The following is a 25,039-nucleotide window of genomic DNA, read 5'->3' as shown; positions in this document are numbered from 1 at the left end:
TCCCATAAAAGCTGCACCTCTCCTCAACATTGTTGAGATCCTGCTGCATAGATGGTAGGACAGTAATTTCTCCTTCTCCATGAACATTTTCAGGAGGGAACTCAGTGGAATTATTTCTCCCCACAAACTCAGCCCCATCAATGTGGGGAAAGAAAAAGAAGGAGAGGATCTTGTTCTTTGGTTAAAAGAGCATTTCAGAGGAGACGTTCAGCACAGTTCCGAGTATCTTCAATACATCCTTAATCTGTAATGATGTGGAAGATCTGTTTCCCTGTATCCCAGGAAGTTAGCTTCTCTAGTTCCTTATCTCCAACTACTGTAGTAACAAGGGGGTGGGGGAGAAACAGTGAGAAAGAGGGAGAGAGGGAGGGATAGATGATAGAGAGGGGGAGGGGAGGGAGGAAGAGAGGCGGAGTGAGAGAAACAGAGAGAGAGAGAGAGAGAGAGAGAGAGAGAGAGAGAGAGAGAGAGAGAATGCGAGATGCTGGAACAGAGAATACAAACACGAAGATTCATAGTACGGTATTTATTAGTTATCTGTTAAGAGATGGGGAGGTAATTCCAGAGAGTAATTTCTATGCCAGCTGAACAGAGATCTCCTGCATAGGAAGCTTTGCCTATCCCCTGTGCAGATTTCCAGAGCACAGCACTGGCCCATAGATGCCATGGAGAAAGGTTATAATTTTGTTACCACTGGAATTAAAATACCACCTTGTGAATTTTCTAGGAACATTACATAATAATGGGACTGAACTGCAGGCCCTGCCCTGCAGACTGCCCTCTATTCATTTTCCAGGATTAGTAACAATGTTACACGTGCAGTGTGTGACCCTCCATGGCTCTGAATATGGGAATGCCTTGCATGCCATCGGCCAAGCTGTGAGACTGCACCCACATGTGTGTTGTAAGATCATCCAGCAATATCTTCTATGTTCCTTCATCAGGGCAGATTCTTTAAAAGCTCCTCATAAGCTTGCAAGTGTAGCAAAGACTGAAAGATACAAAGGTCTAAAAAGTTTCTTTCTATCACCCTGGCTTCAGTCTGACTACATCTATTTAACGTGAATCTTGAACATGAACCATACTACTCCTAACAGAGAAAAGGGGAGTATCAGGGCTCGCTCCTGGTCCAATACAACAGCCAACCAATGACTTATTTTTGCAAGCTGTAATACTGAAAATATACTCAGTGGAGAATATATTTTTCTTTGGAGTAGCTGTTTCTGGCAAGAGTAATCTCCAGATCTTAACTTTTAGATCTTTCTGTTTCCCTCCTTTTTTTTTTCATCAAGCAGATTGTAATTAAGACTAATTAAGACCCATGAAATATCAAAAGTAGAAGCAGCTGTGACTAGGCCTAAAGCATTTGTAGGGGAAAAGATAAGCTGCAGGGGTAACAACAGGACAGAAAGTCAAATCAGTGGACGAGTTCGTGAAACAAACAAGGCCGGAGAACTAAACAGTCAACTGAAATGCTCTGTGTCTGTGACCTAATTTATAACAAACACAGCATAATTTGTTCATGGGTTTTCTTATGTACACATATTGCTCTCCTAAGAATGTAATTCAAATGAAGAGGCATCAGCACCATTCTTAGAGTAACTGAGGAAAGAATCATAATTCTTTACCTACATCCATGCGTGTTAACTTATTCTTTGGACAACTCTTCGTATTACTGTAATTCAGCCATGCTGGGTATGTGTGTATCTTAAGGTTTACTGTGTCTCATCACAGTCCTCCTTTGATTGAGAACTGTTCTTTAGCTGAAGCTTGACAAAGAGGAAACTCTTGAAAGTAATGTCTGAGACCGTCTCTGCACAAGAACAGGATGCCATCAATGTCACCAAGGCAGTTCTACACTGATGCTATTTAGAATGGTTCCACTCTGAAATTCGCATTAATTCATGAATATGGATACTAGATTCGCGTATGTATATATGCATTACTTAGTTTCTGCAGTTCTTCCCATTTTCCACTGTCCAGCCTGAGAGAATCTGATGAACGTAGGGAATGCCGGATATTGGGAGTTTTAACCTGAGGCTGTTATTTTCATTCATTGCTCCTCTGTGGATCACTGTTGTTTGAGCATCTGGAGCCTCGGTGCTTGGAAATGATTCTTCTTCACACTGATATGCCTTAGAGAACTGCTCCCTCATTGGAGAAAGTCAGATGGTGAGGTTTCTCTCTCAGAGACCAGTTTGTCAAATCTCTCTGTACAGGCCAGATGGGCTTCAAACGAGCTTCGTTTGCAAGCCAGTTTGTGATGAACCAACCTCAGTCCTTCCCCCTTGATCCCAGTGCCAGGAAATCCTGCCTGTAAACGAATCAGGAAAGTGGTTAAAGTTTTCCATGGATTTGACTGCATTCCAGCCCAGGGAACCCCACAAAGAGAGAAGCCAGAGCAGCAGAGGCATGTCAGAGGGTAGAGGAGGAAGAAAGATCTCAGCGTGGAGCCTGTGGGCTGCCAACTGTGTGCGCATGTGAGTGAACTTGTGAACACAAGCCCAACTTGGCCGATCTATAAAGATCCCGATTTTACAACATGCTCCTGGAGCACGTTACAGAAATCAGAAAATGACTTTGATTTAAAATTAGGCTTTCACGAAGGTCTTAGAAAACATTTTCAATATTATCTACCAGGCAAAAACTTGGGGTAGCTTCTTGGAGACAGTGCCCTCCACACCCAGGCTTTTTGCTTCCGAACATTGCCTCCCTCTGAATGGAATCATTCCCTTACGTTGAAACAATTGGAGGAGCTTGGAGCTGTAGCTCCACTTTACTAGTGATTTAAAACATGCCCTTGGAAACCAAGTTAGCTTCCAGGTGGAAAGCAAGTTCCAGCAAATGGGAACAACAGTTAGGAAAGCTTTCAGACAGACAATCCAGTAAGAGCCAGACTTCAAAAAAAACTCTTCAGGGTTAGGAAGATGGTTCAGTCAATAAAGTGCTTTCTGCGCAAGAATAAGCAACTGAATGCAGATCTTCAGCACCCACAATAAAAAATAGCTGGGCATGGTGGGTAATGTGTCTGGAACCCCGGTGCTGTGGGTACACAGGGGTGGAAGCAGGAGGATCCCTGGGGCTTTCTGGCAGACAGCCTAGCTCAACTGATGAGAACCAGGTTCAGTGAGAGGTCTTTTCTCAAAAACCAAGGCCCAGAGCTATTGAGAGGAACACTTCATGTTAACCTCTGACCTCCACACGGATGTGCACACATGTGCATGTGCACCTGAATACACACGTGCAAACATATGAATGTTGCACACACACACAAACACACACACACACACACACACACACACACACACACACACACACACACTTCTACCAGTAAGCTACCCAACAAAGGACAAGGAGATCTTTGAAAGAAACCCGCACCTTCCACATAAAGATGGAGAGAAGAGTTCAGCCACTCAAATTTGTCTTCTTTAAAAATGCCTTTTGAATCGCTGAATTTTGTCTGCTTGGTTGTCTAGCAACCAAGTGCGGAACAGAAACTCCACCCAAACACAGTGAAGCAGCACATTCAGTTCATCAGGCTGTGTGCATGTGTGCATGTGCGTGTGTGTGTGTGTGTGTGTGTGTGTGTGTGTGTGTGTGTGTATGTAGTATCTTCAATGTCTAAGATAGAAACCTGCTTGCATACAAAGCAGAGAAAGTTGATTGTAGATGGCAGAAAAGGACGTGGGGAGCAAGGAAAAAAATAACAAGAAAATGTGCGATGCGGGATGAGGGTATAGTTTCCACACACTGGGCTAAAGCACGGTTTACACTCTTAAGCAATAAAAACAAACCATTAAGCGAGGCCCAGCCCCGTCAGGAAGTGTAAAACAGTTCTTGAAGCTTTGCAGTCACTATACAAACGCTTTTCATAAACTCTGTTTCCTGATCTTCATTAAATGTTAACATCAAGTTGCCATGGGGCAATTAGCTTGCCTCCTGAAATCAATAAAAAATCAACAATTTGGAAATAGTTGTACAGTAAAATAGTTCAATAATTATTCTCTCATAGTGTTGTGGCCAAGCGGTTCCAGGGTAAATTCGGTCCAGATGAGTTCCTGCTCCTTATGAGGAGAGCTGTGAGCAAATCGGGGCTTTGCTGGGAGACCTCCTCATCAGAATGGACTGCAGCAGTAATGGACTCCCAGCAATGCCCTGGCGAGGGGCCCAGCACACAGGCAAACACAAGCTTTTAAGTGCTGTTAAAGTCAGCGTCTGGTATAGCACCTCAGAGGGACTTGACTCAGAGTTTAGAGACCTAAACAAAATGATAAACCCATGGGGGTTAGGGGCCGGGGGGGGCGGGGGGCGGAGGTTGCTGGTCTTGTCTCAGCAATCGAATTCTAGATGGGATCAAATGAAAATTCCCTCAGAGATGTGCATGCATGTACAGTCTGCACCCGAATGTGTGTGAACATGTATGTGTGTGTGTGTGAACATCTCTGTGTGCATGTTAGCATGTGCATATGCAAACATGTGTGCTTGTATATGTGTATGTGCATGTGTGTGTTTGTGTGACTTATACAAGACCAGTTGAGATTAAGAATGTATTCATCCCAACATTTCTTCAGCAAATACTAAAATCCGAGGTGCTTATTAGAGTTTCTGAGAGCCACGTAAGGGGCTTCGCAAGCTCCATCCCCAAAGGGAGTTCTGCTAACAAGTGGTATTCATGCCAAGCAAAAACAGGAAGGTTTTTCTGTGTTGACCCTCTTTGCAGAGGGAAACCCATTCCTTTTTCTTTTTTCTAGCTTAAGCCCACTCACATAAGCACTTTATTCCCAGACAACTGCAGAAAATTCCAACTTCCCTTAGACCAAACCTCAAATACCAGCCTTGGAGTCTTACACCATCCTCTAGGCTCAACGAGGTTATACAGTGTACTGTCTTACAACCTAGAGAAAAAAAAGTCAAGCATCGTTTTAGCATAAACAAATGCTTCAACCATACGACATCTCCCCGCTGCCTTCAAAGAGAAACCTTTAATTCAGATGCTTGGCACTGACATCACACGGGATCAGCTCAGCACACTGACTTAAGCGTTAAAGTTTTTGAAAGTACATTTTTAAGGACTTGCACCTGCTCCCCCATACATATAGATGTACCGACACGTATTTGACTAAACTGACTTCGGCATGCCCAAGCAAGCAAGCGGAGCAGATTTTACAAGATAAGCAACCAAGTGTTTTCATGTCTAAGAGTGGCTAGAACACAAGATTGCCAGTCATCTTGTTGGGGAAAAGAATGTCTTTGGAAAAAGAAATCTGCAGGGCACCGTTTCAGATGCCAGGCAGCGCACTTCTGTGTTCTGTTTCTTTTCATTTACACGAGGCTTTTACACACGAAGGGGCTGTACTCGAGCCAGCTTCTGTAGCTATGATTGAAAGAACAGTCGGCACAACCCTGCTACTCAAACTGCAGTCCTCTGGCACGGGGAATCGGGGTGTCACCTGGGAGCTCATTAGAAATTCAGGACCTCGGGCCCCACCCAGACCACTGGGACAGGAGTCATAAGGTGGCATGACTTAACCACGTGGGCTGTACACACATCAAGCATTTTGCTTTCCTCGAGGCATTACTGATGACTGAGGTGCTCGCTAAAGTCTAAGAAGTTTTATTTAGAACTTTGGCCCCTCGAGTTAGTTAGAAGTTCACTTTGAAGTTTGTAGGGCAGGGAGCTGGTGAGAAAATTCTGCCCTAGAGGATGTCATAAGGCTCTAAGATATGGTGGCGTGGTGAAGGGAAGAGAAAATGCAATTTACCCAAGTAGATGTATGTGCCCTGCCCCCAACCCCACTCTACCGGTCCCTTCCCCTGCAAGACATAAAACAAAAAAGGAATAGGGCGGGAGGTTCTGACTTCCTCAGGTTGCCTATCTATGCCAGTCTACACACCCCTGCTCCACACTTTACCCATTCTTTACTGCGAAGCTCTGCTCCTCCGGCTTTTCAATCAAAACGTGGGGAGGGGCAGGGCAGGTTAGCACCCAATGAATCATTAGTATCTTAACAGCAAGGCAAGTGAATAGAAACTTGCTAAGTGATTTGACTCATTTTTGACTGTACAGATGAGTTTCCTCCATTCTAAAAAAATAGAAGGAACACCTGAACCACTCAGGGGATATACCAATGGTGAACCACTCAGGGAATATACCAATGGTGAACCACTCAGGGGATATACCAATGATGAACCACTCAGGGAAATACCAACAATGGCATAGCTCCATTTATCGTGACGTCTCTGAACCTAAATGGAAATTGGAAGTGCTGCCATCTACATATGTAACATATATAATCTTCACACATAAGTGCATAAGTTAGAACATATGCACACTGTATGCATATATGTGTATGTATATACCAAAACTAATAAAGCAGAAAACATGTACTGGATAGACCTGCAGGGATTCTAGGATAATCCCACTCCCATCTGGAGGATTTGGAGATGGAAATATGTGGTTCAATCTTTTTTATTTTTGAAATGTTAAGATAGTAGTTTGTTATCAGTATCCATGAAAAGCAAGAGACAGTGGCGAATGACTGAAGGACAAGGAAGACAAGGCTACCCATAGGTGGGTCTAATGGTTTCTACCTGTGCCAAAGCAACTGCAAAAGGGATAAAGGACACTTCGAAGGCTAACCAGGGTATTCATTTAAAACTAGACCTTCAGAACCTCAAGGCTGCCAAAGGTAAGTGTGCCCAAGGTCACTGCATGGAGATCCTTGGGAAGAATTTAATCATGACAGCCTGTCCCATCATAAGCACACTGCTCTCCAAGTCAGTTGTAAGGCACGGGTCGAGAAAGGAGGTGAGAAGTGGGTTTCACCCATGAAAGGGACACACACTCTGGAAACTGACCTGAAACACTGCCAGGAACGAGCACTGTTAGCGATTCCCCAGGCTGCAAACACAGCCACAAAGCCCTGCCTAGGTTTCACTTCCAACCTGAGCACTAGTTCTGCCAGGGCTGAGGGACCACTCTCCAGAGCCTTATCTGCCTTCACTCTGTCGGGCATCTGGCCAGTTGGCGATGTGCTTCAGAAGCTGACCGCAGACACTCTCTAATTTCTTTGGCACTGTGGCCTCTGCTGCATGGCATATCACCTCTGGAACTTTACCTTGAGTTCTGCACGCTTTGCTTTGATTTAGGCACCGACTTTTCCTCACTATGTTTTCCTCCCTGCTCATGAAAACTACTAACTCATTGGTAAGTCCTTTGGTCCAAATGGGGTTTGCTTGCAAATCTCCAACCATTTAAGTCACGCCTCCCCCCCACAACCTTGACATCATTCACCTCAGAAATGAAAATGCAAACACGGGCAGACACTTTAAACACAAACACACCATTTGCTCTCACGGGGTAGGTTTTATAGGATGAAATGCCAGAATTTTGATATTTATTATCTGAGACAGGTTTAACATTTGGAGACATATGTTCAAACACATATCCCTAGAAAGAAAAGCAAGCTGATAGGACAGAGAACAGGGTGTAGGCAGGAAACACGTGCTCAATTTTGCTGCGTGTCAGGCAACTGTAGAAAATTGGGTGCTTTGGAGAATAAAGAGCTTGCTGCTAGGGTAAACACAAAATACAAGTCAATTTCCACTTCTTTATGAGGGCCACAAGATAATCAATTGTACATATATATGACTACAATGTTAATAAAGAAGAAATATTATATATTTTATTTAGTACTTTGGCCAGATCAGCCCCCTGGAAAGGATCATAGGTTTAAGAAAGAACAAGAGGCCATCATCACTTCCTGACATGGTCACAGTTTTCTTAATTACTTCCACTGGTTCTGCTTTGTTCTTTCTGCAGGGAGGGCGGCAAGAGCTTTTCTATCAGATCAGTAATGTCTGGTTCTTATCCAAATATTCCCCCTAATAAGAATGAAAGTTCTCACGGATTGGACAACCACTCTGCAACATTCCTGAGAATTGAATAATATAATAATCTTGAAAGTCAGCAGAGTGGATTATCCTTTTTTTTTTCTTTTTTGGATTTGAACTTGTGAACTTTAACAGTAGTGCTGCAAAAAACAGACAGCAAATGTGCAAGCACTTTGCTCAGTAACCTTCCATGTAGACTTTGCATCTTAAATACACACAACTGAAAAACTACAATTATTTTTGAAAATTATATACAAACCCGATATTTCTTCTGATTACATATAAATACAAATTAACTATTTTTTCTCCTAAAAAGTGGTTATAATAGTAAATAAATACAAAATAACTCTGACCATTATACTTCATGTGCTGGAGTTGAACCCATATAAAATGTACAACTAAATACATTTTAAATCTTTAAGGAATAATTCTCTGATTAAAATATTTGTTTTCCCAACTTATTTTCGTAGATATAAATATATTTTCAAAATAGCTGTGTTTTTTTTTCATTCCATTCCATAAATAAAGTCTTCATTGGGAAATATTAAAGTGTCAGCTGGTTTTTTTTTAGGGGGAGAGGGGGTGAGTAGGTTTTTTCTTTTTCTAAAATATATATATTTATTTTTTATTTATTTGTTCTTGCTGTGCTAGCGACACCCGCAACCCTCCACAACCATGTCCTGATAGTTTTTTAGCACAACCTTTTCGTTTTCATCTAGGTACAACATGGAGATTGCGCTAAGCTCAGTGGGGACACAGCATGCCTTAGGGATTTTGGAATTCACAGAGTTTACCAGAGTCTGCACTATGGCATGGTTGGTGGAGTTCAGGTGATCAGCCAGGGGAAAAGGACATTCCCCATGGCAGTAAAAGGCATGATAGCCTGGAGGGGCCACGATCCAGTCATTCCACCCCACATCACTGAAGTCCACATACAAAGGGTGCCTTTTGCAGCTGGACTTAAGACGCTTCCGCTGTTTGTGTTTGGCTTGACGCTTTTCTCGTTTGTGGAGTGGATGTCCTTTTCCGTCGTGGCCAAAAGTCACTAGCAGTGGTCTTACCTGAGACCAGCTGTGTTCATCTTGGTGCAAAGACCTGCTAATCCTCACATGTCTCTTGGAGACACCTGGCTTCTCCTCTAAGTGGGCCACTTCCACCACAAACCCATGGTTGGTGTGTCCCTGTGCTGTCCATCGCATCACAGCCGGGGTGACATCAAAGCTCTCCCACTGACTTGTGTTCTGAGTCACTAACCTGGTGTCCAATAGTCTGGTCACAGGAAATTTTGAGCTGGCTGTGGCAGGCTTTATAATTTCATAAATATTAATTCGGTGCTGGAAACTACTATTTCCCAAAGCTTCCTGCATTTGTTCCCGAAAAATCTGGAGCTCCGCAGATGTGAGAAACTCATCAGTAGGGACAGAACTTAAATTGAAGAAGAAGCGTCGGGACGTTTTCCCACTCATTTCTGGAAGTTCCTCGATGGCTTCTGATTTGATCAACGTGGAGAGAAAATGGAAAAGCATTTGGTAAGAATTTAGTAACTTAATTCCTTATGAGCATTTCAAACTTCAACGCATGGCTTAAGTTCAACTACATACAAATTTGCAACCAGAAATTAAAAATGTCAGACCTTAGAGATACAGTGTCTGCCCTCTGTCCATGACCCTGGGTTTACTGCTTAACACTATAAAGAAAAAAAAAACGGAGTCTCTTTTTCCCTTTTCTATATGGCCACATTAACTTTGCAATTCCTATGCTTTTAATCTAATATATGAGCATAGCTTCTAGGTAACTATAATAGTAGAGGAAATAGTGAAACGCTTCTCTGGAATTCACAGACTTTAAGGGGGGAAAGTCAGCACTATAGTTAGTAGAGGGCTAATGACTGAGGAGTTGAGGAAATTACTGCATTTCTTAACTAAGAAAACGAGCTTTAATGTCAATCCCTTAAGCGCCATTTGCAAGCATTACTCTACAATTTAGATGATTTACAAATCTCAATATACAGATTTCAGCCCCTTAATTAAAGACCCTGAAATTCAACATCACTGATGACATTTTGCAAAGCACACCCTACCATTTTGCTCATAACTCTAGAGACAAAGGCATTCACAGGGATATAAAGTTCTTCAGAAAGGTATGGGGTGGCACTGGGACACTGTAGCAATTACCAATAAAGAACTTCAGGAGAAATCACTTCCTACTTCCTGTTCTCTTGCATCTATCTCATTCTCATTCAAAATAACTTCTATGTTGATAGAGCAGTTCTTAGACTTTGGCCTGCACATTGGTTGGTCTGGGAAGACACTTGAGGGCCTGCATTTCCATCAAGCTCTTAGGCAAAAGATGCTGCTTGTTTGTGGACCACACAGTGTCAGGGTTTAAAAGGATGTTTCTCATATTCAAGAGTATATTGATGAAGGAGTAGACTTGTAATGCACCTTTCCTAGAAGAGGCCTTAGTGTTGGCCAACACATTAGGATCCAGGCTCTGGTAAGCTAGCCAGGGACTCAAGAAGGAGTCTTTTAAAGCTCTTCTATTTGGATATGAAGACTACTAGGCCAAGCTGAGCTTCATTCATAGTTCCCTCACATCTGCTTGCCAAAAAGTTCTTGGCAATACCTTTGGGGAGCCATTTATGTTCTGAACTCCACTATCAGCTAATGGTACTTTAGGGCAGGGACATTCCTAGAAAGTATGATGGACTGTATTTAGCTTCTTTTATAAAAAAGCCTTTCATTGCCATTCTGGTGTCCCTTCATGCTTCTGCCTAAGGCACTTCTTCGATAGAAAATGTAAAACAGTAGCAACATCCCCTAGACCCTAATCACAGCAAATCACATTGGCACCTTCTGCCTTTGGCACAGTGATGTGCACATTAATTCCTGTACAGGCAGAGTATAAAGGCCAATTACCCAGGTCCTTCCACAAATTGCTACATTGGTCACCAACAGGACTCAAAAAATCATAATGGCAACCAAATCCTGGAATCCCGATCCACAAACAAAAAACAAAACAAAAAGCAAACAAACAAAAAACAAAAACAAATGGAGGAAAAGTAACAATCATGAGCACATACACATGTACACAGACACATCCAAGACAAGAAGACAAAAGGGAAGAGGTAATCCCCTAGATAAATAATAGAGGCAGGTCACTGAAGTCACAGAGAAATATCTTTCCAAGAAATAAAACTACTAAGTTTGGACCACATGAAACTTGTCATCTTTCAACTGGAAGCATAAAAACAGCCACTCCCTGTGGCCTATCACCCTGGGGGTAAGAAATATTTTCCAGACAGAATAAGTGGCCTTCACACAGAGGAGAACAATATAACCAAGAGTAATGACAAAGACCCATCTCTGTCTTTCAGCAGCATGTCCACCAGCCTAAGCCTTGGAAGATCTTATCCCATCCTTATACCAAGTTATCAAATGTGACTGTTTATTGAAATGATACATAGAAGCCAAGAATTTAGAGAAGACCTCAACACAGGAAGCCGACTGACCAGGGGTCAGGACACACAACACCTTTTCTACTTCAAGGGACAAGTTTCAACCTCTTCTTGAGGGTGGGAAATTGAAAATATCTTTTAAATAAAGAAAATTATAGGAAAAGACCTCGACAAACGATCACAGCAAGCCTGGGGTTCTGAAAATACAGAGTAGGTAATGTACACTTTTTGGAGGCTGGAATAGCTGTTAATTCTCTGTAAATATCCCTTGTTGAATCAGCTGAACTTGCTAAGTGATTTCAGGATTCTGACCTGTCTCCAACCTGAGTATCAGCCTCCTAGCCCTAAACAAACTGCAGGAAAGGGAAGTAAGTGGGGGCAGCCATGCCATTCTAGTCTCTTCTAGAAGCTAAGCCCACACTCAATGTTCTCCACTATGTTGATTATTCCTCTACCTCAAAATAACCCAAAAGATATGGCTAGGGCCACTTCCTAGAAAAATGAATAATATGAAATAAAAATGTCACCACAAAACATTAGTGGCTGTGCTTGCTTGCTTTTCTTCCCTCCCTCCCTCCCTCCCTCCCTCCCTCCCTCCCTCCCTCCCTCCCTTTTTCCCTTCCTTCCTTCCCTCCTGTTATCTTTCTCTCTCTTTCTTTCTTTCTTTCTTTCTTTCTTTCTTTCCTTCTTTTTTACTTTCTTTCTTTCCTTCTTTTTTACTTTCTTTCTTTCTTTCTCTCTTTCTTTCTTTCTTTCTTTCTTTCTTTCCTTCTTTCTTACTTTCTTTCTTTCTTTCTCTTTTTGCCAAATCTGGTGCCATCACCTTTCTATGACGTCTCTTACAAGAAGCACATTGAGGGAACAGTGGTTTTTCTCCATTTTGTGAGTGAAACAGTTGAGAATTCAGAGTGGTTATGTGACTTAGTTCACAGAACTGTTAACTGGCGTGCCCTGCAAGGCCCAAGTTCTAGCCATTGGGAGATATTATCTAATGTAAGAGAGACCTAAAATCCCAAGCAACAGTCCAAATCACTAGGAATTGGCACCCGACACCATGGAAACTGCAGAATGAGTTTTGCCTGGAAGACACCAAACATACTGCTCAGCACCCTTTAGATGCAGACAGAGCTAAAGGAACAGAAAAACTGAAGAGATGCAGCCAAATGGGACACCAGGCCTTGTTTAGATCCTGCTCTCTGTGGCTCTTGCTTGCCCTAGAGTAGGGTGAGTTTCATTTCAAAAGTTATCATTAAGCTTGGGGGATTTTGCAACACTTTTTGGACAGAAAACATTCCTCCATCAAAACAACAACAGGCCTAAGGCTATTCCAGACCAGCAGCTGCATCTCACCGCTGCAACAAGATTCAAGGAGCTTTGGGACAGACTGTGATTTTTTCCGGAATAAGATAAATGGCATGCCAAAGAGGAAGGAAGAAAAGGCTTAAAACACACAGAATTAAGGTTTAATTTTTAAGTCAACAAAGGAAGTGGTGGGAAAGGGAAACAGGGTCTAGTAGTCACCAGCAACCTGACTAGGTCTCTGTTCTCCTCATCACAGGCCCTATAAGGGGACCTTGTAGGTCCAGGAGGGATTCTCTAACGACCAAGAGAAATGTCCCAAGGTACATGTAAAGAGGACAAAAGCAGCTTGGAGAGGAGTCAAGAGGTATTCAAAGCATCCGCTGACAAACAAGAGACACTGAGAACATCAGTGGCAAGGAACACTGCACACTGAGGAACTGTTTTCCCCACAGGGTCTTTGTGAGCACACTAACACAGCCAGAAGTAGATGGGAGCCTTCCTGGGTGTCTGCATTCAAACCCATGCTGGCATGGTGGATGGACCATGCTTTCTTCATCACAAGACAGAGTTGTGCCTTGAAATGTCCTAGCCTGCGGCTATTTTCTCTCCCTCTTTGAAAACTTTAGTCACAGGGCCACATCGTTTGTTAGTTACAAAAAGAAAAAAGAAAGACTATGTTCTCCATAGTCAGAAGAACCAGCATGAGATCCTTCTGTATATGATCTGCCACTAAAGGGGAAGTCTCTATGGGGCCAATGGAGTCAAGCAATTTCCAACTGTTTTCCAATGGCAGCCAGTTCGGGAAGGTCTTCAGTGACCTTGGGGTGGGAATTCAGCAAAGTCTGGACTCTCCTGGATAAAATCTATGGTAAAATGCTCTTAATGTTCAACAGGAGATTTTGTCTGGAAGAATCTACTGAAAGACTACCATGGTATGTCTTGTCTCATGCCATTCTAGCATTTACGAAGAAGCCTACCAAGTAACACATGGCTTATTAAGGTTTTTCAGTGGCACAAGGATGCTTAGAAAAACTAAACTCTAGGCTACTTAACAATGTGAACAGTCTTCCCATATGCCGTGTATACCTGATGATGACTGAAAAGAAATGGTTTCTGAGATTTATGGTAAAAATCACATCTGATTGCACCAAGATATAAAGTCAGTGCAAGTTTATTTTAAGCAGGTCGATAACTTCTATACAGTTTTACACCAGAAAAACCACTTTTAAAAATACAATTTTTCTTGTGAACGGAAGCTCACTAAGTTTTAAAATAAGACACCTAGATAGCGTTTTGCCTGTGTTTTTATCAAGCCACTTCCAAATGAAGACTGAGAATATGTAGATTTTATTGACAAACCTTACATTCAATTGGATTTTTGAGTTTTAGTTGACTTAAATGATGCTTTTAGCTTAGTTAAGATAAAGATAAAATAACTCGTTCATTTTTTTTTACAGGTAAAGAATAATTTTTTTCACATTAGAAAATACTAATAAATAAACAAATACACGAATAAATTGTTTTCCTGCTCTATCTCCAAAGGCAGTGGGAAAAACAGCTGTGCTGGCTAGTGGTTTTGTTTGTTTGTTTTGATCTACAAAACATTTTCCAATAAATATTAACCCAGAAAGATTAGCTTAGCCCTGGGGACGGGGGCTGGGGGTGTACATTCTGGAATCTCCCTCTCTCAGCAAGCAGACCCTAAGGAGCAGAATAAGGTCTCACTATCTTTCAATACTGAACGTTGTCCCCAGAAAACCTTAGACACCAGTTTCTAGTGCCCTTCATAACCATTGGCTGCCTCAAGGAAGATACACCCCTTGCTATGTGACCTGCCGGTGGCTCTTTTTCCTATTATCAACCAGACTTCTCAAAGTTTGAGTCATCCCTTATTGGGGATGGGGGTTGGGCTGCCATTTCAGAGCATAGATTTCTACTTAAAATGTATCCTCTCAAGAAAGGCAAAGCGAAGCTTTAAAAAGGGAACTTCTCTCCTAGCTCCCCATTGTTCTATAAATTGCAGCTCACTGACAGACAACTCTGAATTCTTCTAGAACTTGAAGGAACTGATATCCTATTGAGATTGCATTAAACCAAAAGCACATTTAAAGTGACACACACGGAATTGAACTGAGGCACGATTATTATTATTATTATTATTATTATTATTATTATTATTATTATTATTTTTACTAACTGCTATAAGGACATTGGCACAAGAGACTTCAATAGGCCTCTACAGCATGTCTTACCCACTAAATCTCCTTCCGAAGAAATAAACATTACTCTACCTTGGGAAACCATACTCATATCGTATTTTTTTAAAAATTCCATTACCTTGTCTAGGAAGGTAGCAGGCAGTGGGAGAAAATGCTTTTATCTGAAGGCTTGACCTGTCTCCACTTGGAGACTTAAGAGTTAAGCAGGAGAAAGGAAGGTCATTGGGGAAACAGTATGATGGATTGTGGAATTGATCTCCCACGGGGATTAGATAGGGATTCAAAAATCTTTCAAACGAGGCCCAGATGAACAGCAAATTTGAATGCTTTGGGGCCCTGGATTTGATTTGTTAATACTACCTCTGCCTAGCTTAAAACTCCAGCCTGAACACAAGCCACAGATCTGAGCTTCCACACAGATTTAAGGAGCCCCAACTCCCTGCCTTCTGTGAAATTCTCCCACAATGAGCTGACAAGGGGCTAGCCAGTCTCTCACCCTCTTCCCCATCACTCGATTTCCCTCCAGTTCTAGTGGGGAGGAGTCTGTCTGCTGGCCACCTGCCAGGAAAAGGGTGCGGACTCACCAGTGGGGAATCCCTGGCTCGGGGCCACAGAGGGGACGGTACAGAAGCCGAAGGACCGTCCACTGTGCTAGCGGAGGCCCGGGCTGCCCACTGAGTCTCCGCCCGCTGTCCCCGCCCCGCCACCCGCCGCCCGCTCACCTTCGTGATGGAAGCTGCGCACGGTGTTGGCGCGGCTGGCTGCCCTCTCCAGCCGGTGGTCTGGGGCGGGCGCTCCTGGCTGGCCCGAGTGCCGGCGGTACAGGTCGAGCATATAGGGGGGCACCACGACGTCCTTGCTGGGGGTGGGTCTCTGCTTCAGGCCAAACATGCTGAGCAGCCTCAACTCAAACTCGCTGAGGACGTCGTCCGAAGGCCGGGACAAGGGGCGGCCGGATGCCCCGGCGAACTTCTTGCGGCCCAGCTCCGGAATGAGGCCGGCCGCGCCGCCCAGGAGGACCTGGGGAAGCAGCAACACTAGAAGACAGCGGGTCCCGGCCACCATGGTCGACCTGCGGACAGGGCCGACGTGAGTCACCCACGTTCCCCGCCCAGTCCTCCGCCCGCCCCCGCGGCCCCGGCTCCCACAGGGCTCGCTGGCCTTCTCCAGGATGCCCTCCTGGCATGTCATCCAAGCTACAGCCTGGATGATCAAGAGGATGAAGAACCCCTAAGTCCCAGCCGGACTTCTCACTTGGGGCTTGGTCTTAACTCCCAATTTAAAAAAGAAAAATCAATGACTGTCTGTCACCTTTTCTTGTGACACTAGCTAGTAAAGCCTGTGTCAGGAAGCTGGGAACCCATAGATTGTTCGGACACTGCATCCCTTACAACTATACTGCACAGCGTTCATTTGCACATAAACAGACACAAATGCACAAGTGACTTCCTTAGAGGCGCCGTATAGAACTTCCTGGTAGATTGTAGATTCAGAAAGCGGTAAACTAAAGATTAATACTAATGACGCCACTTGCAAGTCGTGGCCTACGCCCCTAACTTCAAGGTTGACCCACAGGCCACTCTGTCCCCTTCTCCAGACCCCTGTGCAGTCAAGAAATCCATGCACCTTTCTGCAATGACCTAAATAGATAGTGTCTATAAATGCACGTGTAAGCTGTGACACATCCGCACAGTCAGTAAACACACACAAAAAGAACCCCGACTTTTAGTAGCTTCCTAAATGGGACCTAGTTCTTAAGGATAGCGAAGGATCTCTAAGGCTTGGAGTGCTGGTGGGCAATGAACTAGTGAAATCCACCGGCCATACTCTCTAAATGGATTTCTGCAATTTGGGGGCGGAGGAGGGGGTAAAGCCCAAAACAGCCCTGATAATGTATTTAAAACTGGGGAGGAGGAACGGGCTGAAAGGAGGTCGCAGACCAGGTGGGCAAGACAGAGGGATCTGGGGTTCAGAGTGCCTGACCCCTCTAGGGATCCGCTCGCTGCACGTGCACCGGGAGAGGGTATGTTTACGTCCACTCCACCGGTCCTCCGAGGCGCCCAGCGCCGCCGGGCGGGAAGCGGTGTCACCCGCCAGCCCTGGGTCCGGGCCCGTGTCCTCTACCTTTAGGAGACCGCAGTCCGTCTAAGAAGCACTAGGGGGCACGTCCATTGAGAGAGTCTCCACATGGAAAAAGCTCTGTCCGAGGGACCTGGAGCAGCGACTGGGCTTCTGTTGCCTTTCTTCACCTCCTCCTTCTCCGGGTGTTCTCCCCGAAGGGAACCGTGTCTTGGGGTGGGCCCAGCCGGCCAAGGAACAGAGAGGTGACCGGGCTGGAGGCGGCGGCAAGACTGGATCCGCCGGGCGAGGACACCGGCGCGAAGTGGGGAGCCCAAGTCACTCTCCCGACAAGTTCAAGAAGTCTCCAGCCAAGTGCTGACACACAGCCTCAAGCAGGGGGAGGAGTGCGGGGCAGGGACGGGGAGGGAAGGCTGAGGCAAGGCTGCTGCTGTCGTCTTCCTCAGGGACCAGCGCTGGCGGGGCGCGGGGCCGGCTCCGGGACTCGCCGGGCGAGGGTCGGACGTTCTGCGTTAGCTGGGCCGCGACCCATGGCTCGGGGCAGCCATCGTGGGCGACGCCGGGTCCCGGCAAGGGCGCAGCGAAGATCTGGGTGGCGGGCGGGCCGCCACTCCGCATCCCTCAGCCTGACTCTGGCGCACCCCCATCAGCGCTCGCCAGCGGAACCCGCACGGCTGCGGCGTCCCGGCGTCCTGGGGCTCATTCTCGAGACAGTCCAGCCGCGCGTCCCCGGCTGCCAAACCGGGTGACCTCACGCTCCGAGCCCTCGGGCCAAGTGTCTTTTGTGGCAGCCTGGGGTCCGATCACTCTTCCTGCTCGCCTCGGGCGCTCACTCTCGTGTCGGAGTAGCCCAGCGTTGAGGGTAAGACTGTGCTCCGGACTCCCGGCTCTTAGCGTCGGTCCGCGACTCTGGCTTCTCCCGGACAGCTGAGGCCACAGAGCCGGGCGCGCACAGTTCGCAGCTCCAACCGGTGTCGTGCCGGCCCCTCGAAGCCCCGGGTGACCCTCGCGTCGCTCGCCCTGAGGGCGTCCGATGGCCGGTGTGGGCTAGGGAGGCTTCGTCCCGAGCTGCCAATCCCGGGCGGGCTGTGGGAAGCGCAGCGGCGGGCGCAGTGCGAGCCGGGCTCTGCGCGGCAGGGCGAGGACTCCGGCGGCGACGACGGAGGCGCCGTGGCGCGGCGCTCGCGGCTTTTAAAGGAGACGCCGCCTGCCGGCTCCCTCCCGGCCGTGGCCGAACACCTCCCCCTCGGAGGCGCAGCGCGCTGGGGATCCCCGGGCGGGCGGGAGCAGCGCGCAGGGGTGTGGACGGCGCGCCCTGAGGGGCGGCCGCGGCGGGGCGGGGCGGGGCGAGCGCGCGGCCGCTAAGGGGTCGCGTCCCGGCTGAGTGTAAAGCAGACCCCCGGGACCAGGATTCGTGCCCCAGATGCCCGAGTTTAGGGCAAATTCAGGGTAGGCTTGCCTCTGAGTTCCCCCACTGGGCCAATATTCAACTTGAGTTTGAAGTTTTTAGGTAAGATCACATTAAAAAGAAGAACCTAGAAGTTATCAGACATGTTGGCAAAGATGTGAGCAAACGCTTCTCTGTTTTGAATGGTGAGAAGAAAATGTCAAGAAATAGCCAATACACATTCGAGTGTATTATTACATTTTATAAATATTCATACATTTATATGCGCCCATGTGCATATATAGTCAAATAAATGAATCTAATAAAAGATGTATATACATATATGTATTCATTTATGTAAATTATAAAAATGAGGGTACAGGTTCTGTACATAGATATACACATGTAAAGTGGATGTCCCCTCTAGTGTTTGTGTGTGTGTGTGTGTGTGTGTGTGTCTGTCTGTCTGTCCATGTGAGGGGACAATGGGAGTTAATAGAAGTTCTCTTTATAGAAACAATCACTTCCATACTTGGGCTATTTATCTCCCCTCCCCCACCCACCTACACCAGAGGCAGGTAACAAGACATTTCTGGTTTGAGACTTTTGAATTTTCTGTCTGGCCCTCTCCACTAGGTCTCCAGAAGCAAGACTCTGACTGTGGCTAAGCCACTTTTCTTCCTCAGCTGGAATGTCCCCAAAGCTGCTGATCCAGGATTCGTTTTGAACTCTTTCCACTTCTCCCTCATTTCAGGAGCCTTCATACATACTACCACCTTGTTGCCCACATGACCCCCAAAGCTATGGGCAGAACATTTCTGTGGAAGACCAGATTGGTAATACCAGGTTCTGAATCAGATCTTTCAAGTTTGCAAAGCAAAGACAGAGAAAAACCAGAAGGAGGGGCTTTAATAATCTATTATCCGTGTGTATTAGCTTTTCAGTTGGGAAGCTAAAATAACTCTAGGTTCTGCTCACCTAAATCAGATTAGCAACCCACAGAGGGAAATTAGGCCCTGGCTGTTTCTAGAGCTGTAAAGGGCAAATAAGGTACTTTGAAGGAAGGCTGCCTACTAGGAAAATTAAAGGAGAAGGAATAGATTCAGCAATCTGCAATCAGTTACTGTATTCCTTCTTAAGATGTGTTGTAGAAATTGTCACTCTAAATCGTGAGAGACCAAACAAGAAGGCAATAAAACACTCCACTCAGACATGTAAGCCAAAAGTGCTGATCGCTTCTGAAGCCATTTCCTTCCCTATCAAGTTTAATTGAGAAGTTAACAATTGCTTCTGTCATCGGGAAGACTTGTGGAGCAAAGCAAAACCTCCAAACATATATGAGATTTAAATCAGAAAGTTGCCTTTAATGAGGAAGAGAAAGTTGACAGCTGTTGGACCCACCCCAAGAAAAGATGAAAATGAAACCTTTGGGGATGACATCAACAATGCCGTGTAGCTTTGGGCCTTTGGAACTCCAGAAGCGGGAGTTTGGCCATTTATGATATCCTTAGTAATCAAGACTCTGAGATAAAATGGATGCCTCCGGACAGTTACTCCACCTTGGTGGTGCCTGGCGGCTTCTTTTTTGTAGGACATGCAACGGGAGAGGGGAGGTGCAGGCAGTTAAAAGCCTTTCCCAGGAACTTTCCTGAAGTTTGGCCCAATTTCTCTGAAGAGCACAACTGTTGTTTTTTAGAGATGGCTGCCCTCTTGTGGTGGAAATGAGCGTAAACGCATGGGACCCAGAAGTGGATCCAGTTTGAAAGAATTCTCTGTTCTTTGGAATACAAAATAGACGGTCATGGTCAGTCCGTTCTTCATGAAATAGAAATCGTAGAGAAGAAACAAATACAAAGGCGTTGCTTTTTTACTCTCTATGCTTCTTTACTCTCTATCCTTCCACCCACAACTAAGAATGTGTGGTTGGTTACTTAATAGTTCGAGGGGATAGTAGCTGTCTTCTCTGAGGACTTGCTTGATCTTACCAATTAAAAAGTTTTTCTTGGTATCTGTCAGTTCAGAAGTTGAGAGTATCTCTGTTTGTCATTTTTAGTGTATCTGTCAACAAGTGCGTAAAGGGTCTGAGTGGGGCAAGGCAGTATTGGGGCAAGATATGGTGAGAATAACAATTCTAATTTTTGTAGAAGGTCCAGACAAATCGTGTCAAAACACAGTCTATTCGCTAGGGTTCCGCATAAAGGAAGCTGGTGTTATTCTATTCTAGCTAGTTCTTGCCAGTTTTTCAAGAGATACCGGAAATCCTCATTTGTTGTGTGGACATGACCTGGGATGAAATTAAGTACTTAAAGAGTCATACTTTGGCAACTTTTCCTTTAGCAGTTCAGCCCAGATAATGTTTAATTTTATTGCATCCTGCAGCTATTAGCATTCAGCATTGTTCCTACTAGGTGGACCATTATGCAAATTAACATTAAAATAATGATCCCCATGTATTGTAAAGGTCACAGCAGGCATGACATGAGCCATCTACCTTGTAATTGTCATTCCATTGTAACCTGTGGCAACTCCCCTGAGAAACCTCTTAGCCTGTGTATCATTTGCTGCTGATGTGACACCCAACCCTGGCTCTACTAACTCCTGGTTGAGATTCTTTCCTAGGAACCAGAAGTCACAGCCAAGAGTAGCATTTGCTCTTCCTAGGGCTTACCTATGTTGGATTAGCCACAGTAAAAATGATGGGTGGAGTGACATGTATGCCAAACTAGGCCAGGTTGGCCAAGTCACATTGTTCTAGACAGCCATCAAATCTTAATTACCATATAGCAATATACTTGCATATGTGACCAATGATATTAAAATGTTTTGCTATTCTATTATGTTATAAAGAGGAAACATAGAGAAGAGGGGAAAGGGGTAGTTACAATCTCCAAAGATAAAAGAAGTAATGTGTTTAAAAAGGAGTCAGTCTCAGTATTGATGTTTTTTTTACAGGTTAGCTATGGAGTGACAGTTTTCACCCAAAGCTTCTGTATTGAAGTACTCCCCCAGGATAAGTGTTCATAGATGTAGTTTTGGAGATGTGACTGGATCATAATGGCCAGTGGACTTATCCAATGACAAATTTCAAAACGTTTTTACTGGACAGAGACATAAGTGTTAGGGAATGGGGACGGGTTGATGGAGGTAGTCACTGAAGACAGGCTTTCAAAGTTCCTGCCTGTTGCTTCCTGGGGTCCTGCCTGTTGCTGCTTCCTGGTTTTGTCCTGTTATTCCTTCCCAGTTTTCTTCCTGTTGCCCATCCTAGGTTCCTTCCGGCTGCTCTCCTTGCTTCCTGGCCACCATGAAGTAAGAGGCCTTCTCGTCTATGTATCTCACCATCATGCTCTTCCTCACTTCAGGTCCAAAGAAAATGGAACCATGAACCATAGACTGAAATTCCCGAAAACACGAGGCAAAATAAATCATTTCTTCTTTTCAAACTGTTTTAGGTATTTGTTTCAGAACTAAAAGCAAAAGCAACAACAAAACCAGATCTACTAATACCACCCAGCCTATAAATCGTTACTGAGGATCTAGGATCTTCATGACACCATGTTACTTGGATCCAGTGCATAAAGACACATAAGCCCTGTCCATCATTTATTTAGGAGCCAGTGAAAGATGTATGGTATGTTCAGAGGTAAAGAAATATAAAGCATAAGACCTATGACGAGGGCCATTCGGGAGAGCAAAGAGTTGCTGAGCACCAAATGGGAAGCAGTGTGGACTTAGTAAGTCTGTAGCAAAGACAGGATGGCTGTGAACTGTCCACTGAAGGCTCACACTGAGTGCCTGGTCCGCATCTAGTGATGCGATTCCAGGAGATGGTAGTGTGGTAATGTAGGAGCATAAGAGATTGAGCCTCGATGGAGCAAGTAGGTCACTAGGGCAGTGGGCCTTAAGCTTTTGCATCCAGATTCCCAATGATCTGTGCTCCCTGCTCTGCTGAGATGTGCTCCCACCTTTTTTAGTCCTCTACCACTAAGACAGACTGTTTGCCTTTTATTGTGAGAGCCAAAATAGACCCTTAAATTGATTCCTGTCAGGTATTTCATTACAGCAATAAGTACCCGTGATAGCAGTATTTCGGGGAATATTCAGGTGAATGCAATGGCTGGGGACTGGGGAGTGAGGTTCAGTAGGTGACTACATAAGCAACACTAGCAGCGGAAATTTCATCAGAACTACTAATTATTAAATTTTAGATATAATTTCCCGTGTGTTATTTAATCCAATTTTTTACAAAATAATTCTGGGTGGGTGTTACTAACCATATTTTATAGATGAGGAAGCTGCTTAGAGAGTAAGCATCTTCCCCAAGGTCTCACGGTTAGCAGGCAGCTAGAATTGGTGTTTTTGCAATCATGATGATAATAGTCTCTCAATTCCATATAGTGGTAGCAAGCTGGAGTCAACACATTAGGTGAGTGAACCTAGAATGATGTACAAAGACAGTTTCAGTTTGGAGGGGGAGTTGGAATAGGCGTCAATCAATACTAGGAAGTACATTTATCCTCAGGGAAAACAGCAATGGTTCATTCTAGAGGGGAAGTTGAAACCAGTTTAACAATGGAATGGTGTATATAGTTGTGGGCAGTGTGAAGAGGAAAGGTACATGACTGTCAAGTCCCTTGGTCTGCTGGATCACAGGAGGGGCAATTACAGCTGAAAGACAGGCCTTGGCAGAAGTAGAGTGCCCTAAGCAGAGTAAATAAGTCAACCTGTCTGTCCTTCTCTTCTCAGCATTTGTGACTGTCTCCTATTGATATAATTTAACCACAAGGGCAAGAATATTAGGCATCTAGGCATCTACCGCTGTGTAACAAAAGATCGTAATCTTCCTGGCTGAATGCCTACTTATTATTTCACAGTCTCTGTCGGTCAGGCATCCAAGCACAGGTTAATTGGTTCTCTCAAGATCTCACAAGGCTGCAATCAGTGTTGCCCAGGGCTGCAGTGTCATTTGACACCCAAGCTCGTGTTCCAAGTACCTGTGGTTGTTGGCAGGATTCACTTTCTTCCAGGTCTAGAACTCATCCTTGATCACTTCTTTCAAAAAAAGAGCCAGCAGTAGACTCTCTTTTTTTTAGGGTTAGAATTATCTTTGCAAGTTTCACCTGTTGATCGTAGGCCTGTTCAGGATAATCTAATTTTGATTAACTCACCTTCAATTGACTACACATATGGAAATCTCTTCATTATTACCACACAACGCAACCCAACAATGAGAGTAAAGCTCTGTCGCATTCACAGATACAGTTTACACTCACAGATAGGGAATGATGCAAAGTCTATATACCAGACACTCAGAATCCTACTCTCATCTGTAGAATTAGATGTTTCAGGTAAAGAACAAGATAAAGCCTGTATCTAGAAATACAAAAACAAGACTATCAGACATAACACAGTTGCAACAAAAGCATCATTAAGACCTTGTAGCTCTTGGCTGATCGTCTGAAGAGTATGAATCAAGAGTAATTATTGACCAGAGGAGTACCAATGATGGAGATGTCTATTATAAATCTAGCGTTTGTTAGTAGTCAGGGGAAGTAGGGAAACCATAGGTAAAGGACCAATGAGTAGCTTTGAAAATTATATGGACAGATTGTGTGTGTGTGTGTGTGTGTGTGTGTGTGTGTGTGTGTGTGTGTGTGTGTGTGTTGGGGGAGGGGTCCACACGAAAGTTGTCATGTAAGTTGGCAGGGCAGGATATGGGATATAGATGTGTGGCACAAATTTATGAGAGAGAAGAATCTGCAAGATTCCAGATGGCATAAATAAATAAATAAATAAATAAATAAATAAATAAATAAATAAATAAATAAACGGTGCCCAGATAGGTGTGATGAAAGCTCACAGAGAGACTTGGATCTAAATAGCCTCATAGAAATCTGGAACAGGTCATTAGACCGTACTCCAGAGCTCAGATTAGGGATCAAGCCATGGAACTGTAGATTCCTGAGACAGAGCCTGCCTGAAGAAGAGTGGATTGTTGAGAAGAGATGAAGGTGCTCCCAAGAATGTATTCAGAGAAGGAAAACAGTGCTGATGGCCATTTGTCTTAGAATGCATTTGATGCAAGTCTCTGGAAAGGCTAACATACTGTCCCAAATGATGTTGAGGACAGGGACCAGGGCACCCAGGGCCCAGCTCTTTGGTGATGTTTCTAGGTCACTGATCAGGAGGAAGTAGGAGGTCACATGGAGTGAGGAAGACGTGCTGAGGAAACTGAACATAGGAACAGGAAGCTGGCAATGGGGACTCAGTGGGAGGGGGTTGGGGACCTGGAAAACTAGAATGGGAATTTAACTGATAACTAGAAAAAATGCAGTGCTTCAAGAGGCCAGTTTTCAACTTAACTATAAATGTGATCAAATCCTTCTCCATATAAAGATCTATCTTTAAATAGATCTGGCAAAGGCCCTATACCCATGCTTTTAATATAGAGACAAATCTTTACTCTCATTGGTTTCTTTACAATCAGCTCTTATATAGAAACCCATTATTGACGTTTTGTTTGAATGTAGAAACTAATGGTATTTTTCACTTTAACAATTCAAGTTTAAAGTAACTTTCTGCCTGACATATTGGGTCACTTTCCCAGCCTTTCTATTCCTTAGTGAACAGAGCTATACCTGTGACTCTTTACAAATGAAGGTCTCAGCTAGAGACAGTTGCTGTGGCTGGATTTTTCATTGAGCC

The 25,039-nt window shown here is 44.6% G+C and overlaps 1 protein-coding gene across 2 annotated transcripts; it reads right to left on the bottom strand.

The window, feature by feature from the left end:
- Positions 1–7,346: 7,346 nt before the first annotated feature.
- On the bottom strand, positions 7,347–18,115 carry Bmp2 (bone morphogenetic protein 2). 2 transcript variants are annotated; one of them, XM_039104435.2, is made up of 3 exons: positions 16,996–18,115; positions 15,594–15,891; positions 7,347–9,382 (listed from the first exon to the last, which is right to left on the bottom strand). In XM_039104435.2, exons 2-3 carry the CDS (start codon positions 15,760–15,762, stop codon positions 8,541–8,543), a joined length of 1,011 nt encoding a protein of 336 aa, XP_038960363.1. In that variant the 5' UTR covers positions 15,763–15,891; positions 16,996–18,115; the 3' UTR covers positions 7,347–8,540. The 2 variants fall into 2 exon arrangements, with proteins under 2 accessions (XP_038960363.1, NP_058874.2); NM_017178.2 differs by having other exon boundaries at positions 8,526–9,382; positions 15,594–15,943; positions 16,996–17,239.
- Positions 18,116–25,039: the final 6,924 nt, after the last annotated feature.

Source organism: Rattus norvegicus, chromosome 3 (assembly GCF_036323735.1).
Source record: "Rattus norvegicus strain BN/NHsdMcwi chromosome 3, GRCr8, whole genome shotgun sequence".
In the NCBI taxonomy this organism is placed as follows: domain Eukaryota; kingdom Metazoa; phylum Chordata; class Mammalia; order Rodentia; family Muridae; genus Rattus; species Rattus norvegicus.
Note: the sequence above shows the minus strand (reverse complement) of the source record. Positions and strands in the feature narration are given on the sequence as shown.

Coding starts and splice junctions, on each gene's coding strand:
- Bmp2 (NM_017178.2), bottom strand. CDS start 15,936: ATGGTGGCCGGGACCCGCTGTCTTCTAGTGTTGCTGCTTCCCCAGGTC. Junction 9,383..15,593: donor GCGCAGCTTCCATCACGAAG/GTGAGCGGGCGG, acceptor TGATCAAATCAG/AAGCCATCGAGGAACTTCCA.